The following is a 17,634-nucleotide window of genomic DNA, read 5'->3' as shown; positions in this document are numbered from 1 at the left end:
AAACTTCATTTGCTACAAATTGGCTTAACTCAAGCAACAAAAGCAGAACAAAATACTACACTTACAATCCTCAGAGCCTGAAGATTTTGGTACGAGGAACTATGACAAATTGAAAGCAAGTTTTTATTCTAGTTGAGAAGGAAAAAATGTTAAGAAGGATGAATCTTTTCAAACAGCAAAACTGAAAAGACAGACTCAAGCATTTCCCTTGTGATGTCTCTTGCGACAAGCATCTCTTATCTCTGATGCTAGACAATGCTGAAATGCTAATAACAGCTTCATTAATGCTAATATATTCACACAGACCTCTTTACAGGGCACAAGTATAGATCATATAAGCATACATCTAATTCATATTTAGAGAATACGTACTGACATGAGTGTACTGTATAACTTAACTATCAAAGCACTTTGTGTAAAGTGGCATGAAAATGAAGGTGATGCATGTAATCAACAGCTCATCTGACAATCAATCAATCATTTAAAAAACCCAATGTCTAAATGCATCTGCAGATATGGAATGTTAATTCATAAGTATGCTCTCATATATGAATAATCGGCTGAAGATAAGAGCTGCTGTGTTGTTGTCAATTCTGATGGAGCCCATTGTATCTTGGGGCGGATTTTGCTTAAGTTCCCCAGCCACCAGAGATAATTAGTTAGTTAGGTCCATAAGTATGTGTGCTCTGTTGGGTTGAGATCATGTGACTAATTATTCCATTTATTAGTCTTCAGAAACTCTTGTGTTTCTTTCATAGTATGTTTTGGACGCTATCAATCTGCACTGTAAAGCCAAGTCTTGTCCGTTTCTAGCATATGGCTGAATGTGAGCAGAGTATAGCCCCATACAATTCAGAATCCGTCCTAGGGCTGGACGATTATGGCAAAAATAATAATCATGATTATTTTGATTGATATTTAAATCAAGATTAATAAATACGATTATTCATTGATTTCAAAAATTGAGTTTTTATTGAACCATAACTTAAAAGAACAATCAAAAATAAATAAGTAACAAGTAAAATAATAACAATATATCAAATAATAGCAATAAAAAACAATAAATAAAAATAAATATCCAATCTACATGCACTCCTGTAAAACTTGCAAAAAACACTATTAACACAGCCAAAAACACAACCCAGAAAATACTCTTTGAAGCACACATTAATCGTTTTTCTTTTATTATAATGTTTTTATGATCATGAGAAGCCAAAATTGAAATCACGATCAAAATTCAATTAATTGTCCAGCCCTAATTCGTCCTGCTACTTCTATCAGCAGTCATGTCATCTTTTAACAACATTGAGCCCATCCCATTGCCAGCATTACATGACCATGCCACAACACTCCCTTAGCCATGTTTGACAGATGACGTGGTATGCTTTAGATCATGAGCTGTTCCTTTCCTTCTCCATACTTCTCTTCCCATTATACTGTTACAAGTTTATCTTGGTTTCATCTGCCCAAAGAATCTGATTCCAGACCTGGGAGGCTTTTTCAGATCTTTTCTGGTGAAACCAAATCTGGCTTTTCTGTTCTGTATTAACTTTCATGAAGGTGTCTCTTGATTGCAGACTTTGCCAAAGGTATGAATGGTGGTACATGCAGACTCCCTCCACAGTATTTTTTGACTAGTGTAGATGTTGTGATGGGGTTTCTTCACCTAAAAAGGATTCTGAGATTATTCACTTTAGCTTTCTTCACTCAGGCCTTTTTCATGTTGCCGAGCCTGCTGGTGCATTCTGTCTTTTAAAGGATGAACCAAATTGTTGATGGTCCACTCTTAAAGTTTGTGCGATCTGATCATTTCTTTCCAGCCTAAATAGCTTTGTTCATTTGCATCAATATCTTCTTGGACTTATACAAAGAGCTAAGAAATGCTAATTCAACACTTGAAATCATCCCTAGACCATTCCTGCTTAATTTGTCCTGAAAAAAGAAGGGAACAGACAACAGTGTGCCACGAAATTGCTAATCAGTTAATTGTCCAAATATGCTTGAGCTCCTGATAACTGAGGTGCTCCGAATAAAATGGCTCAATTCCTAAATAGCAATGAAGTATTTCTGACACCCCTTTTATTGAAAACAAAAACCTACACTTCAGTCCCATGTTGATTTTTTTTAACTAAGAGAAGCAAAATGATACTGATGACCTTAACTATATTTACCAAAGAGCAGAGAATGGGCAGCACTAAGTTTGTTGCAATCAGAAACCTCCCGGCTAATTTCACTAAACCCTGAATACTCCTCTTTTATGACATTCATCATAATTTGAAAATTATGACTTTATTCCTATTTGATAATGCTTGTTTTAAACAAATGAAGGAAAGCAATAGTAGTTTGAAATTAACTGAACTTGGGCTCTGGAAAATCATGATGGTATTTTTTTTACACAATTCCCTTTCATTATGTAACCTAAAGATATAATTGATAAAATAATATTCAAAGGACTAGCTCATTATGATGGAAATAATAATAATGTGAAGACTCAAATGAACAAGATCTGTGGTGCACCTAATTTAAAATCATTATGCCAGAGCAAAGTATTTTATGCAAAGTGCCCTCCAATTTCAGCATAATTTTGGTTCCTTCATCTGCACAATGTGCATTAAATTCCAAAACAAAGGTAAAAAAAAACTTTAACAGTTATCTTGAGAGAATCGATCCATGTCAGAATTCTACAAGGTTTCAAGAATGTTAAAGAGCAAAACTGCATGTGTGAGGGATATAAACTCTAGTATAGGATGACAAATTTAGATTTTAACTTCTTTATATATGTGGGCAGAAAGGCAAACAAACTGTTCAAGAAAAATCACAGAGCAGGTAGGATAACATAAATAAAGAGTTTTCTACACAAACAGATAGTAATCCACAGAGAATTAAAAGCAAAGGAGGTTTCATTTCTTCATCTGAATGCCTTTAAAAATCTTTCAGTCCCCGCCATTATTTAATCTCTCCTCTTTAAAATAAAAAAGAAGTATTGTGTTGGGATGAGAAGTAAAATGACTGAAACTCAATAAGCACTGAAGCATGAGACCATTATGACAGAGAAATAGATTACCATGCAGGGAGCCCCTCCACTGAATTCACCATCAAATGAAAAAGTGGTTGTGCTTGATGAGATAGAGGATTGTCAATCTGATGATGCAAAATGATTAATATAATATGCTAAAAATATCAAAACAAGGTTAGTCTATAGTTTACCTTTATAATTTTTCAAACATTTGAATGTTACAAAGCACTTGATTTGGGGCATTTACAAAAACAGCTGTAAATGAAATCACTTCACTGAGAAAAGCTAGTTGGACATGACCTTATGTGTAGTCCAAAGTAAAAGGTTGAATATGATACTTTATTAGGGGTGTAAAGGTGCGTGTATTTGTACCGTATCCATTCGGTACGGGCCTCTTGGTACAGTACAGATGTGTATTGAACAGATACGTGTGGAATGAAGCTCATACACAGACGGAAAACCAAAAAATGACTCACTGTCACACTGTCCTGGCAACCACCCAAACAGCAAATGACAGCAACAGCCTGAATATTCCCAGATAAAAGTGTCCTGTTTTACTGGGAAACACTTTGTTTCCCAGTAAAATATAACAGTGGACAAAGACAACAACAATAGCACTGACATTATTCTGCAGCTGTGTCGCTGACAGCACGTCGTCCAGTGGATCAATCAAAGCATTTGAATAGGCACCACTCAAACAAGAACGTCACTGTAACGAGGAACAACAAAAAGTCTCACCAGCCAGTTGTGAATTTCCCATGATTTAAGATTTTTTTATATAACAATAGTGCTCTGGTTTTGTCAATCTAATTAATTTCAAATGCGTACCTTTAACTGTCATCCTCCGAGGAGGGGGAAAGGGAGAGGGGACTCCATCATGTCTGCAGCTGGGTCATAGGTAAAGTTATCCTCAGATTTCACACGGCTCTAACCTCTTTATCCGCCAAGATGGGCTGTGAAAAGTTCTCCCAAACTTTGTGGTAGGTCCCATTGGTAAAAAATAGAAATCAAGTTCTGAAGTCCGTGTTGAAATCTGCAGGATAGACGTTTATTTGTATACTTAACAAGCCAACAAACGGTTGTATGATGATGTGTTCAAGTTAGCTGGGAAATTTTAGTGTTTAAAGAATGGGTATAAATATTTCAATATATATAAATTAAAATAACGTAATAATTCAACAATGTATTTATTCATTAATATTTGTATTCATTGAAGACCTTTAGGAAGGAGGTTGCAGCATTATTAATAATGTAAATGTTATGTATTCAGCTTATTTATTCGAATGCAATTTAATAAAAAAAAAAATCTGTTATTTATTTGCTTTAATTACCGAAAACGTACAGAACTGTGACTTCAAAACTGAGGTACATATCGAACCGAAATTTTTCCACGCCGTTACACCCCTATACCTTATGCAAATTGAAATGGAGCAATCTTGTATTTTTAGTATTTTTACAAGTCACCTTTGAAGTTAAATACAGAAAAAAATATTAAGATAAATAGTAACCGACTAGACCCGTCTGCCTTTAAAGCTGTCAAGTATATTGACTCGACTGCCCCAGCTGTGATCACATGACCAGGTGAATCAGCCTTCCTGTGCCTGTGGTTTTGGGGGCTGTTTTTGACAGGAACACATAAATATTCATGACTGGCATGAGAAATTCTCAAAGGGGACCAAAGCGTCAAGCAATGGCAGAGGACTGGCCCGGAGGTGGAACAGAACAGAAGGGAGCAGTGGATAGAGGGAGAAACAGGGAAAGAAAGCCATACACACTGTTTCCTGAAGGATACATTTAATACCAGCTGCTACAGCCTGGCCTGGTCATCAGTCACTCAGTCAATTCCATAAACTTTTCAGCCAGGAGCAAGAAAAATATGCAAGAGAGGTAGATCTCTGAGTGCAGCCTAACATAATTTTTATTCTGAGAAATTTGTAAGAGGGTTTTTTTCATTTGGTTCATTGGAAATTCTTTAGGACACAAAATGTACCAACAAATACAATAACATGACTTGTTTTTGAAAGCCTGGAATCATGCTGTCAGAGCATGATTGCTGCTACATGACCTTAGGACTAAAGCAGCAAACCAGCAGGTTAAAAAAGCAGATGTGTCAATGTCTCTTTGGGCTTACATTAACATATGGCAGTGCAAACACAAGCCTCTCTAAGTGAAGCATAATTAATAGTAACAGCATTCTTATCTCCATGTGGTCAAAAAAGGCAGGAAGAGACAGTCCACAGACCACAGGAGCACTTCCCTTCTTTGTTTACAGCAGCCACGGGATAAAGGCAACTGTGTCCCCCCTAAACCAACTCCTGTTGTGCAGCTAACCTTACTGTACGATCCCATGGGTGTCTTTACCAAAAACACTTGTGGCAAGGACAAACGGATAAAGTCAAGGATAACAGTACAATGCTTCAGAAGAAGGGAACAATTAAACTGTAGACGCAATATTCAATTTCTAAATTAGGATCAATACCGCAGTTAAACAAGGAAGCCTGCAATTCAAACATTACATACAACAGACTAGGGCTACACATCAGCAGAAAAATATGCAACAGGACATTACATTGTTCAGAATAGAGATAACAATGTGGAAAGCAGTAACTTAAAAACATTGATGAGGTCCTGCTAGCTCTTATTTAAAGTTTTTTCCTCTATCTCTTTGTGTTTTAAACATTATCCATGTTAAGGAAATGTCTTAAATCCAAAATTGAAAAGTGTCACAAATTATGTAGCACCAAAAAAAAAAAAAAAAAACACTTATGTAGCACCAATTAATCTGAGCATAGCTGAGAGCCAGTCTGACAATCACCTGATTGTGAAATTATGTCCAGGTTTCAAGCTAACTAGTAAAATGTACATACAGTAAGCTGAATAAAAAACATTGCTCGTTTCATGTCTTTTTTTTTTTTTTTTTTTTTTTTTTTTACTTATTGCAATTAATTCAAACTTTTGCTACATGTTTACCTGTGGGAAATACTGACTACAATATGAAATCAAGAGGTCATCTGATACAAACCTCTTGGACCAAGCTTACAACACTCATCAGTAATTCATGTCAGTCAGGCAGTGGACTTAGAATCACAGCATGAACAACATACAATTCTGTAGTGAGAGCTGTCCATGAATCTGGAATAACGGTACATGGTCAACACATTTCAATCAGCCCTCAACTCTGCTGTGCCTTCCTCATACATCCTTTTCCACTCTTGAAGCTATTGACCGCCATGATGGTGGCTTGTAGTACAGTGAAACAAATGCTATGCCATGGAACAGTTCTTGATGCAGCCCGGCTCACAGTGTACCTGTGTGAATGTTGAATGAGCTGAAGCTGGGGCTGGAGAAGCTATACCTCTGTGAACCGTCTCTTTTTTTCTTACTGAGTATATTCAGTAAGACAATTCCAGACATCTTGGTAACACATGTAACACGAAGTTTAACTGTTGTGGCTTAAATCAACATACACAGGTGTGCAAAGTACTGAAACATTACTTAAATAATGACAATAACAACTGATACTTGAGTACCCTAGTAGTCATACCCATTCCTGATTAAAACATATCTCACTCTGAAAGTCTGATATCCTGACAACACAGATCAGATTAAATGTGCTTCCTTTAAATAGACCCCATTAGCCGACTCATGCCAGTGATCTGTTCCTGTATCCTCACTCAGTCTTCTAGCTCAGTATCTACTCTGAATTACTTAATAATAGATGTTAGCAGTCATGAACCGGCATCAAGTGTTTCTTTTGATGAAGTATCTGAGTGTGTGCTTTAGGGAGACAGCGGACAGAGTGGCAGATGTCTGGGTCAGGGCTCCCTGCTATAACATTAGGAGAGAAAACAAACACTAAGGAGGGCTGAGAAAAGGGGGCTAACAGCTCATAACAAACTATCAGCCATCACCGTATGCCTGCTCCCTTCTGTTCTGTTCCCTTCTCCCACACACATGCCCTGATTAATATTTCAGTGAGACACAGCATGCTCTGCCTATGATCATTCTACAGCAAATTGATAGTGGGAAAATCATCTGAATCTTGATATCGGAGCCCTCTGAAAAGGAAGAATGTTTTTTTGTCGAGTCTGAAAGTTTACATCAGCAACTATGAAAGTAAGAGGTGTTTTCTTGGCATGAACTACCATGTTCTGTTGTCATGACTGCTCAATGCCTATATGATTTTGCAAATACATGTGAGGAAGAAAGAGAACACAAGAGTTGCAAGAGGCAGGGAGTCTCTCCCAGGGGAGTCAGTCACATCTCAGTGGAGCTTCGTGAGCTCATGAGATTATGTGATCTAGATTCACTAAAGCAGACCGAGCAAACGCACACAATGGAAATGCTACGAGACTGATGAGCTAATTAGCAGCCAAATTGTGGCTTTTCAAAGGAATCATAGCTCTTCAAAGGGTTTATGAATGCTCTGGTAGTTAAATGCCATTTCTGCTCATGCCTTGCTGCATTATTATCCATTTCACTAATGACAGCATATACTGATGTGCCGTCTGCTTGACTTTGTTGTCTGGACTGGTGCCTACATTGAATACACATGATAACAGTCTAAAATCATGTTAAGTGTCTGACCTTTGACCGGTGCACTTCCCCATCATCGTCCTCGCCGCCTACTCCAAGGATCTTCCGGCTCTTCAGACGACTTATCAGGTCTGTCTGACTGTGCTTCTTCATCAGAGGAGGGTGAGGTTTAGTTGTCATGGTGTACACACCTGGTAAAGATGTGGAAAAAGACAATTACAATGTAAAATCCAGAATATAAGTAACTTACAACATGGTTTGATGTTTAGACTAGTGATGATACTAGGCAGAAAATTTGCCATCTAATTAAATTTCAATTATACTTCTGTTTAGCTCACTTCTCCAAAATTAAGCAAATACATTCAGTAAACCAACTTCACACTGCAACAGTAAAATAACTTCACAACATTACAATGCAAAGTTAATTATGGCTAATGCTAGCAGGGCTAGCACTGCTAGCCTCTTTGCAGGTTAATGTCCACATTACTCTGCTGGTTATTGTCACTCATTGTTTCAGTTACATGCAAGTAATCCTGGCATGGTCTTTAGACAACTTATTCCCATTTTTCTAGATCAAAGTAGTGCTCAACTGTTCTGTTGCCACAAGATGCTATGGATGCCATCAATTAGTGGTTGTTTACATCGGATCAAAGAGCACCATGGCAGCAAAGCAGTAGTCTTTAAGAAGCACTACAGCTGCAGCCTCTGCAGGATACACACAACAATAGGGTGTACAACAAGACTTAATCTATCATGTCAGAAAGCTTTCATCCATTACATCAGCAAGTTGAGCTTCTTTCATCAGGTTCCCGTCTCAGACTTCCACCAATCATGACCAACAGATACAAACGCTTCTTTACCCCACTGCTATCTCTCTTCTTCACTCCAGTATGAAGAGGTAGCATTTTTGCACTTTGCTTTTTCCCACAGATTCAGGACTATTCTTGGTCTGGTGATAGCCCAGTGTGACTGATCAATTCCCAGTTGGTGTTTCATTTGTTTTTAATGTGTTTTATGTACTTTGTCCTAAAACATACATTTTCTTTGCTCTAACATGTTTTTAATGTGCTTCCATGTGTTTTTATCTGTTTAGTGTTTTTTTATACTCCTGACCTCTGCACACTAAATGCCCCGTTGGTGACAAATAAAGTTCTTTAAGTAAAAGTTGTACCAATGGCGAGTGGCTGCGTTAGTTTTGATTGAGAGTTTTACCTGCACTGTGGGCCTAAAATAACAAAAAAATGTTTATAATTAGTTTGACCAATTCTGATGCCAACTACAAAGGGATCCAAATTTAAATTTTTAGCTAGCTGATTACAAGCATCCCTTGTTTAAATTGTCTACCTGTAGAAGGCTTTCTGCTTCATCTGTGTTCTGCAAAGCCTTCAACATGGAGTTTCTGTACGTTTCAAGTTTTTTCTTTCTTTATTTGTTTGTTTTTGCCAGGCAGAGTTTGCAGTCCTGCTAGCAACATGTACAGAAGCTGAGTTCTTCCTAAAGTAACATTGATAGAGTTGATGTAGGAATTTTAAGCTGTGTTTCCATCAGTCTGGTTTGATTCGGTTCAGTTTGGTATGGTTTGGTACACTAAACCTCAAAATAGGTTGTGTTTCCACAGACACCTGTGCCCTCACTTGGTGGGCGGGCAGTAAAGACGATGAATGTGAAGTCATATGCAGCGCGAGTCTATTGTTCCAGCAGCAGAGTTATAGAAAGGATGAGTGACAGAAATCAGTAGGGAATAAGCAGTAAACAGCTTTATATCAGCTGAAAGTGCTTTTTAAAAAAATGACAACATTTTAATGTTAACCGCTGTCGGTACAGCTCCACAGCTGATGGAATACGTGTACAGAGATGGTTTGACTCATAACGTTACATTTATATGTGAATATATCTAGTCTAGAACAGTTTATATGACAAAATATGAAAGTTTAGAGCTGTACTGTGAGAATTCAACACATTAAAAATAAAGGAAAAGTTCAGCTGGTGTTAAAATCAAGCTAGATTAAGTAAGAAATCCGGGGTGTGCTGATCTCGTTGTAAAATAGTCTGCAGCCTGAAGTTTTACAAACACGTTCAACAACCACAGAGCAATGTTTTCACAGGTTACCTAATGTAAGAAGTAGATTAATAACTAGTTACTGAAGAGAATGAACTGTTCTAAGGCTTCGTATTCAGAAACTTCTGCATTAATTTAGTTTCTCATCCATCAAAGTGTAGCTTAAACTTGAAATTTTACTGTAAAAGTCTTAAATGTCATTTGATTAAGAGACCACAGAAAAACGAGATAAAGATAAAATAGACAATTTATGTATGAGACATCACTCTGTCACTGTAGAAAACATCTGACTGTAGTAAATGTAGTTGAAGGTATTACCCATCTACCAATAATCCTCTTGAGGTCGTTTCAAAATAATTACATAACAAGACTACCACAACACATACAATCTCACTCTTAGCCAGACTGGAAGCAGGAGCCAGATGTCCTCTAGGTCTACTGGAGGCCAACAGACACAGGTGTCTGCTCACAGAGCCAGGCTGTGTGATATTGACACAGGCTGAGAGCTGGGCTTCGGTGAATGAGGACCTCACTCTACGCTATCATCAGGTTTCATTTATGACATGTGACTCATTAAGTAAGAGGTGGTATTAATGTCATGTGAAGAACTAAAGAACCCTAACATAGGCTACAGGCACATTTATTTCTGATTACTCAAAGGATTGAATTTTTGTAGTGATTTACTTTTATAATCATCTAATTTCTTTACTTGCAGTTTTTCTCCTGCTTCAAGTTCTCCGCATGACTTATTTTTATCTGTGCATGCTGCTGTGATTAAAACAGACTCAGGCTACACTGTACAGCCAGTCTGCTTTGTTTTGTACCAGAGTAATAAGAAAAGGAATTTCATAACTTGGGCATTGTGAATGCTCAGCCACCGTCTCAAACATCTTTTAAACCATAAGAACAGTAATATATATTTTTTTCTTTAATAAATGTTTTCCTTGAATAATATTTTCTGCTTTCAGTGTTTTATTTAATAAGAAGCCCATTATCCCAAACTATTAAAATTCATGATCTATACCTTCAAACAAGCACTATCCAATACAGTAAACAAAAACAACAAAATTTCCAAGCAATTTATTTGTATTTTTTGGCCTGGTTCTGTGTCATCTGTGATATCTGGATACACTGCGGTGGTCTTATTGATCACTGTTAATGAATAGTGCCCGTGGAGTCAATTGGGATAAGCAGCAGCCAAGATCATCATTAGCAACATCGACTCAATAATGTAACCTCCAACGTGGTTCAACTGAAGGCAAAGAGGCATGCGGACACATTTATACAATGGGTCAGCCTGTCTAACAATTGATGGCTGCTCCACGGGGCAGATCCCGAGGGGAATAAAACAAGAGTTTTATTGACCAACACTCTAGGTATGAGGAGAGGGCCTCTGATAGAGAGATTTGTCACCAAGAAAAGAAGAAAAAAACAATCACTGCAACTGGTAAACATGAGGTGATCAGTGTTCCAACCATCAGGATGTGTGTTAACCTAGACAGAGGCAAAACAAAGACATCAAGTGATGTTTAAAATACTGTTGTTTTATTTACAGATACCAAAATACACAGAGAAAAGAAACGATTGCAAGTACATGCAAATATCTAATGCGCATCTATTGGAATGCATGCTGAAACTAGCAACTAGTTGATTCATTAATCAATAACAGGGTCAATCTGGGGTGTGCAGATGGCCTAGTGGTTAGGTTGTGCCCCATATATGCGGGTGGCCTGGAGTCAAGTCCAGCCTGTGGCTCCTTTCCTGCTGTCTCTACTCCACTCTCTCTCCCCTGTTTCTGTTTCTATCCACTGTCCTCCTCAAACAATAAAGGCATAAAAAGCCCAAATATGTATCTTGAAAAAAATTACAGGGTTTATCAATACAGCCTGCTAGTAGAAAATATCAATCTCTTGCAGGTTGAAGCATTGCAAAATTAAACTTTGCTGCTTCATTTTAATATCTTTGGGATCTCATGCTGCTCAAGAGATGAAATATGCAATACCTAGAATTCACTTTAGTTTAATAATTAAAATAAGAAATCAAGCTGTTTAAGGGACAAAAGCACAATTTGTACCAAAGGATAAGACAGCTGGGAACTACGAAACTAGCTATTTCAAGTATATTTCTGTCTGCGATACACACAGGAAGACTAGGCTTGAAAGCGCTCTCTTGCATTGGCATGCATACATAGGATTTAGAGGTCAGTGAAGGTTACTCAGCATGTGTTCAGGCTTCTGTTGTCAAACATTCCAGATGGACTCCCACTCAGTGAAGGAGTCTCAAGACTTTCCCTTTCTGACACTATCAACAGGAAGAGGCACCACAGAAGGAAGAAAGGAAGAAAAAGAAAACTCATGCAGGGAATCCCATTTCTAACAACAGGGACAGAGGATGGGTCTCGAGTCGTACTGAGAGCAGGGGAAGAAGGTAAAGATGAACATGGAGGAAAAACAGGACTGAAAAATCTTTAATAATTTCTCTTCTTACTTCTTATGCAGCATTTTAAGGGATTTCACAACACTGCAGTAGCTTGTAAAGAACTTTGCTTTGCTAGTTCTGTTTGATAAAAGCAAACAAAACAAGATTATAACAGCCATCCTAATATGTTTAATTAGACATTTTGTTCAGTTGTGCTTATCTCATAAGCATACAATAATATTGTGTGCTTTTTAGAGTTACATCCTCTTATATAGCTAACCCTGCATCCAGTACATACACTATACTGCGAATGTAAGGTGGGCAAAGAGAAATGCTAAAGCCTTGTTTTTACGGATGTACAGGGTCAAAGAATAGAGTGGACTAGGTTAAGGTTTTTATTCATCTATTTTCTCCAAAGAAAAGAACAAACATGCAAATAAACAGCACATTTATGTCTACTAGTTGAAAAGGCAAGAGTAAGCTAGGCATTAATGACTTCAAAGCCCTTTGCACCTCCATCAGCAACCCCATCACAATCTGCAGTAAACCAGTGGGCCAGACACACCCCACTGGCTGAGCTGTTATATCACACACTTCTCCCCCATGCTAAAACCCATGCATGTCTGAATCCCCCCTGCCAGTGCTCCTTGACTTGCCAGAGTAATGCTGATGGAGTTGCCTAGCAACCAGCAATCGCTTCTTCATTATAGAAAACACCTTTCATGATTGAAACTACCTTTGATGATGAGGTCTTTGCTGAGAGCCACCAGTGGCTCTATGCACCTTCTCAGCTCTGTCTTGGGTGACATTTTAGAATTAATGATCAGACATTGATGTTTATTATGCTGACTGGAGTGAAGACACGCTTCCCCTGTGTGCCCACTTGTCACCATTGAGGATGTCAGTACAGAACAGCCTAGTCTTTCAAGCCAAAAGGAGATAAATGCTAGATAAAGAGGTATTCTTTTTAACTGTAACTACTAGGGATGCAAGATATAATCTGCAGTATATTGGTGTTGGCCAATAATAGCTTAAAAAGTTACTTATTGGTATCGGCCGATAATAAAATTTATGCTGATCTGTACAGCCGATAATGTGATGTCATAATTAATCACACGCGATGATGCCGGACGTACGCCAACAACAAATTCAACATTTTGGCTGTGTGGGAGAACTTTGAGGTGTGGGAACAAGACAGCAAATTAGCTGTTTGCATCGCTTGTAAAGTACATGTGATGCGAGGAGGACTCGACAACACGCCTTTAACACCACCAGTTTAACTTTGCATCTAAAAAAAACGTCACCCTGATGACTACAAGGACTTTCTTAAGATAAAGAATGACAGAACTTCATGCCAGGGAAAACTCGTCAACAGCCTCTACTTAAGTCATTCGGCAAAGCTAAAAAATACAGCAGCGACCACCCAAAGGTAAGAAGCCGAACAGGAAAATGATTGAACTTATAGCTCTTTATAATAAGCCTTTCAGCGAGGTGGAATATACGGGCTTCTGCGGGCTAATGATGCATGTAAAGCCTCGCTACGTTATACCTAGCAGGCGCTTATAGCCTTACCTGAACTGCCAAACTTTGTTTCCAGTCAGGTAGAGAAGTTCCTCGTTAAAGCTAAACATATTAGCTTCACCACGGATATATAGACATCAAGTGTCCGTCCTGTTAGCATGTTGAGCCTCACTGCCTCTGTGGATAGATGAGGACTTCACTCTTAAAAAGCGTGCCTGCACTCACAGGAGTGCTCACTCAGCAGCCGCAATTGCAGCTGCTTTTGATAAAATGTTGCGGGTATGGAAAATGGAGAAAAAGAATGTGCATGTTGTCCTGAATGACAGTGTGTGAAACATGGCAAAAGCAATGACGGACTTCTGTGTGCCAAGTGTGTGAATAGCGCTCTGGCTGTGCACGAAGGTCCTCTCTACAGCACTGGAGATGTGGGTGTCACTGTGTACAGAGCTGTTTACAGTGAAATGCCCATTAAACTTGGTTGCTTAGTTAGTGTGGTGTGTTTAAAGCAGAATCAGGAGAACTACTTCAGTTGAAGTTTTATTTCTTTTGTTCATTTTGAGTCTCAAAAATTTTCAATCATATTTAAGCTCTGAACTATACCTAGATTTCTTTTTGCATTTAAGAATCTGTCTTTTTAATGTAGTTATTTAAAGCCCTTTGTCAGGAGTATGTCAGGGAGTCATCCTGCAAACTGGCTGAATAATAAGAAGAATCAGTCTAAATGTATAAGCTATTTCTTTTTGCACTGTGGAGCTCAGTGTCAGCAGGTCATTTTGCTGCTGTTTATTACTCTCAAAGACGCAGATGACTTTGGCTGTACTGTTAAAAATACATGTAGCACATGTAACCTCAAGACATTACTGTAAGTTTTTCATTAGTGTATGGCTGTATTTGAAAAAAACAAAACAAAACAAAACAAAACAATACATCCTTCATTTCTGATTAAAATCAAATTTTCTGTCTGTTTCTAAAAAAAATAGATGACCAATATTTAAAAAAATATATATTTGTAGTACAGGATGTAATTGGTGGTTTTTTTTACAGTGGAAATAATGTAATTAAATATCAGTACTGGTATTGTAATGGTATTGGTATCAGTATTGGCCAAAATGAATTTTTTAAATATCGGCATATCGGATATCTGCAAAAATCCAATATTGTGCATCCCTAAAATTAAGTTACAACTACCATAGGCACCTTCATGCAAATCAAGGTCAGTGGTAAAAATGAGTAGTCCTTCCCTCTGGTGCTGCCAGCATTGAATTTGCAATCTGTCTCTATAGAGACTCCAGAGTAGCAAATGTGTTTCTAACAGGCTGAGTTCATGATTGGCTGGTTTTCTTTGAACATCAGTTACATGGAAATACACCGCTTTCCACATTAAGCAAATGGCATTTTTCTCTTATTTTCCTAAATATTAATGCAAATGACGGTTAGAGTATTTTTCAAGTCATCAGCCGTTAGAGCATAATTCAAATGTTTTGAACAAACTTCATAATGATAACCTTTTTTTTGTTTTGTTTTGTTTTGTTTTTTTAATAAAAACCTCATAAAAACCATAGTCATTAGCTAAGGTTATGCTGAATGAAAGTAATCTTTCAAAAAATCCTTAAAATATTGGCTACTTTAAAAAAAATGCCAATGAATGTGCATGGCTGGGTATGCATATGTGCTTTAACCCCCTCCAGGGACTATGGGGGTCCCCCGTCTCTTGCACCCTTAGTTGAGTTTGAGGGTCAAAGTTTGGGAACGCCCAGTTAAATCAAGCCATTACTGAAGAGAGAAGTGGACTGGCGATTGAAATCAAAACTAAATATGGATTCATTTTTAAAAAAAAACACCACAAGTTTAAAAGTTCCACTAGTTAAACACAAAGCTAGATTGCAACAACAAAGCCATACACACTGACATGTTTAAAGTAGGGATTATTCTAACAGAATGGTCAGATGAGGAAAGGCTATTAATATTCTGTATGATTATTCTGCAAATCCTTTTCCTGTTTTGATCACATTTAAAGACATGGCAGATTGAAAAACACCTCGACTGAAATAGATCACACCCACTCAAAGCATTTCAGCAAAATGAGAGTGGTTTATGTCTTGCTTGACATCAACACTATTCCATGTGAAAAAAAGTATATCCTCAGAGAACTTTATAACACTGCATGTGTGGTGCTGTGATGCGTAAAATAGCCTGGAGGACTTCAGACACAGAGATTGGCAGTGAAGGATGCTGCTGAATGCCTGCTATTGATGCACTCAGAAGAGATAGGGTTTCTATCATCCCTGTGACTGAGCCTATCTTTGCAGAGCATCAACACCAGCCAGTAGCATTAAAAAAGAGAGAAGAGTCTTATCATGGATGAACATATAAACTTCTTCATTGTACATTAGAAGGAGGCCAGGTTAGTCTAACTGGAGTTAAGAGTAAACAAAGAGGTACGAGTTAGCTTGTAATCTGCATAGCATGTAACACTATCTGATCCTTTTCCAGGGTTCTGTCGCAGAACATGTGTTGTGGAAATGAAAAGCGGCTAAACATAGGAGCAAAATCTTGTGAGAATGGTGCGAACTCTTGGAGAGATATCTGTTTAGTGACTAGAAAGATGTCCTGTAAAAAACAACAATTGTATTGCTAGAAGAAAGCACTGAGTGGGTGTGCAGGAGCAACTGTGAGCAAATGTGTTACTCAAAATAAGAAAGCAGACTCTACAGCCTGCTCAGCTCCTCTTGTTCCGTAAATAACATAAGACACAGTTGCCGTATAGCCTCTAAATCCCCTCTATGTTTGAGGTATGTAGCAGCATCATATAGTGCCAAGATGAGATGACGCACAAACAACTACTGTGCTCCACGGACAGTAAAAACAAACGTGAGCGGATCCTCCTTAATGAAATGTCTGTCTCTTATGCCCACTCAGAGGCGTTAGTTAATGAATTCTGTCTCATGCTTGAAGCTGATGGTATAGATTTCTCATTACCTTAGGAATATTTTAGCATAATATGATGTTCAGCTGAGAACAGTGAGTCAGGCTACCAAGATCTAATGGAATGAGATCCACGATCCACTATAGTTAATATTTGAATTTAATGTTCTTAAAATGGTATGGGCCAAACCATGACTTCTACATAGTTTTACGTCCTAAGTGTGATTATTGGGCATTAACTAATGGCCATTAGATAGGGTATATAACTAAAAAATCATTATGAAGAAAAATAAGAACACTGTATCTAACACTGAGTCACTGGGAAGTTCTTCATGATGCAGTCAAACATGGCTGACAATGCCCTGAAGTGAGTAAAGATTTTTTGCAGGAAGCCAGTGATTATTTAAGAATGTGGGCATTTCATCATTTTCACAGCATCCACAGCTAATCAAGAATGGCAAGCAAAAACACTCCAACGAACTCCAAGAAATGCTTAGAAAATTTGCTTTCAGAGATAACAGTGTTTGTAGCACCACAAGCCACCCTGATTCTGTCCAAAGTGTCATTAATAAAAAGAAATTTTTCCACTTAAATATGTTTGCTGTCTAAAATAATTTCTTCAGTTTATAACTATTCAGTCTATTTTCCAGCACATCATTCATAACTGCAGACTTCGAAGAGGAAACTGCTGTTGCATCCCTGCATTTCTGCTCTCTCTATTCAAATTAAAAGATAAAAAAAAATACTATTTGTACCTGTGTGATATAAGAGTTACGATTCCAGTCTCCTAATAAAAAGGTAGGGCACCTTTTAATCATCCTCAAAATCCAACACAATTGATCAAAAACAAAAAATCAAACAGGACGAATTGATGCAAGGAAACACGCAAGATAAAAGGATGCACTGGTGAAAGGCTTTTATTGTGTACTAGTTTGCACCAGCAGTCAATTAAGATGGCAATGGAGGAATGGGACCTCATTATAGCATCAACAAAGTCATTTAAGCTCCAACTGAGCACTGCTAAGAGCACTAAATTAGACCACAGTGAGGCTTTTACAACATGTTGACACCTGAGGAGTCGTGATACCCTGATGCCTCTAGTGTAGCCGATAATGTTGGAAGATGCTGTTAATTTATCTACCAACATGAGTGCATGTCA

At 37.9% G+C, this 17,634-nt stretch overlaps 1 protein-coding gene across 1 annotated transcript in view; it reads right to left on the bottom strand.

The window, feature by feature from the left end:
* tp53i11b (tumor protein p53 inducible protein 11b) overlaps window positions 1-17,634 on the bottom strand; it is a 48,751-nt gene that overhangs the window by 10,860 nt on the left and 20,257 nt on the right. Inside the window, exon 3 of the mRNA XM_041796072.1 lies at window positions 7,604-7,743. Coding sequence (XP_041652006.1) covers window positions 7,604-7,732 — 129 coding nt within the window. The 5' untranslated portion in view covers window positions 7,733-7,743. The remainder of the gene's footprint in view (window positions 1-7,603; window positions 7,744-17,634) is intronic.

Source organism: Cheilinus undulatus, linkage group 9 (assembly GCF_018320785.1).
Source record: "Cheilinus undulatus linkage group 9, ASM1832078v1, whole genome shotgun sequence".
NCBI lineage: Eukaryota > Metazoa > Chordata > Actinopteri > Labriformes > Labridae > Cheilinus > Cheilinus undulatus.
Note: the sequence above shows the minus strand (reverse complement) of the source record. Positions and strands in the feature narration are given on the sequence as shown.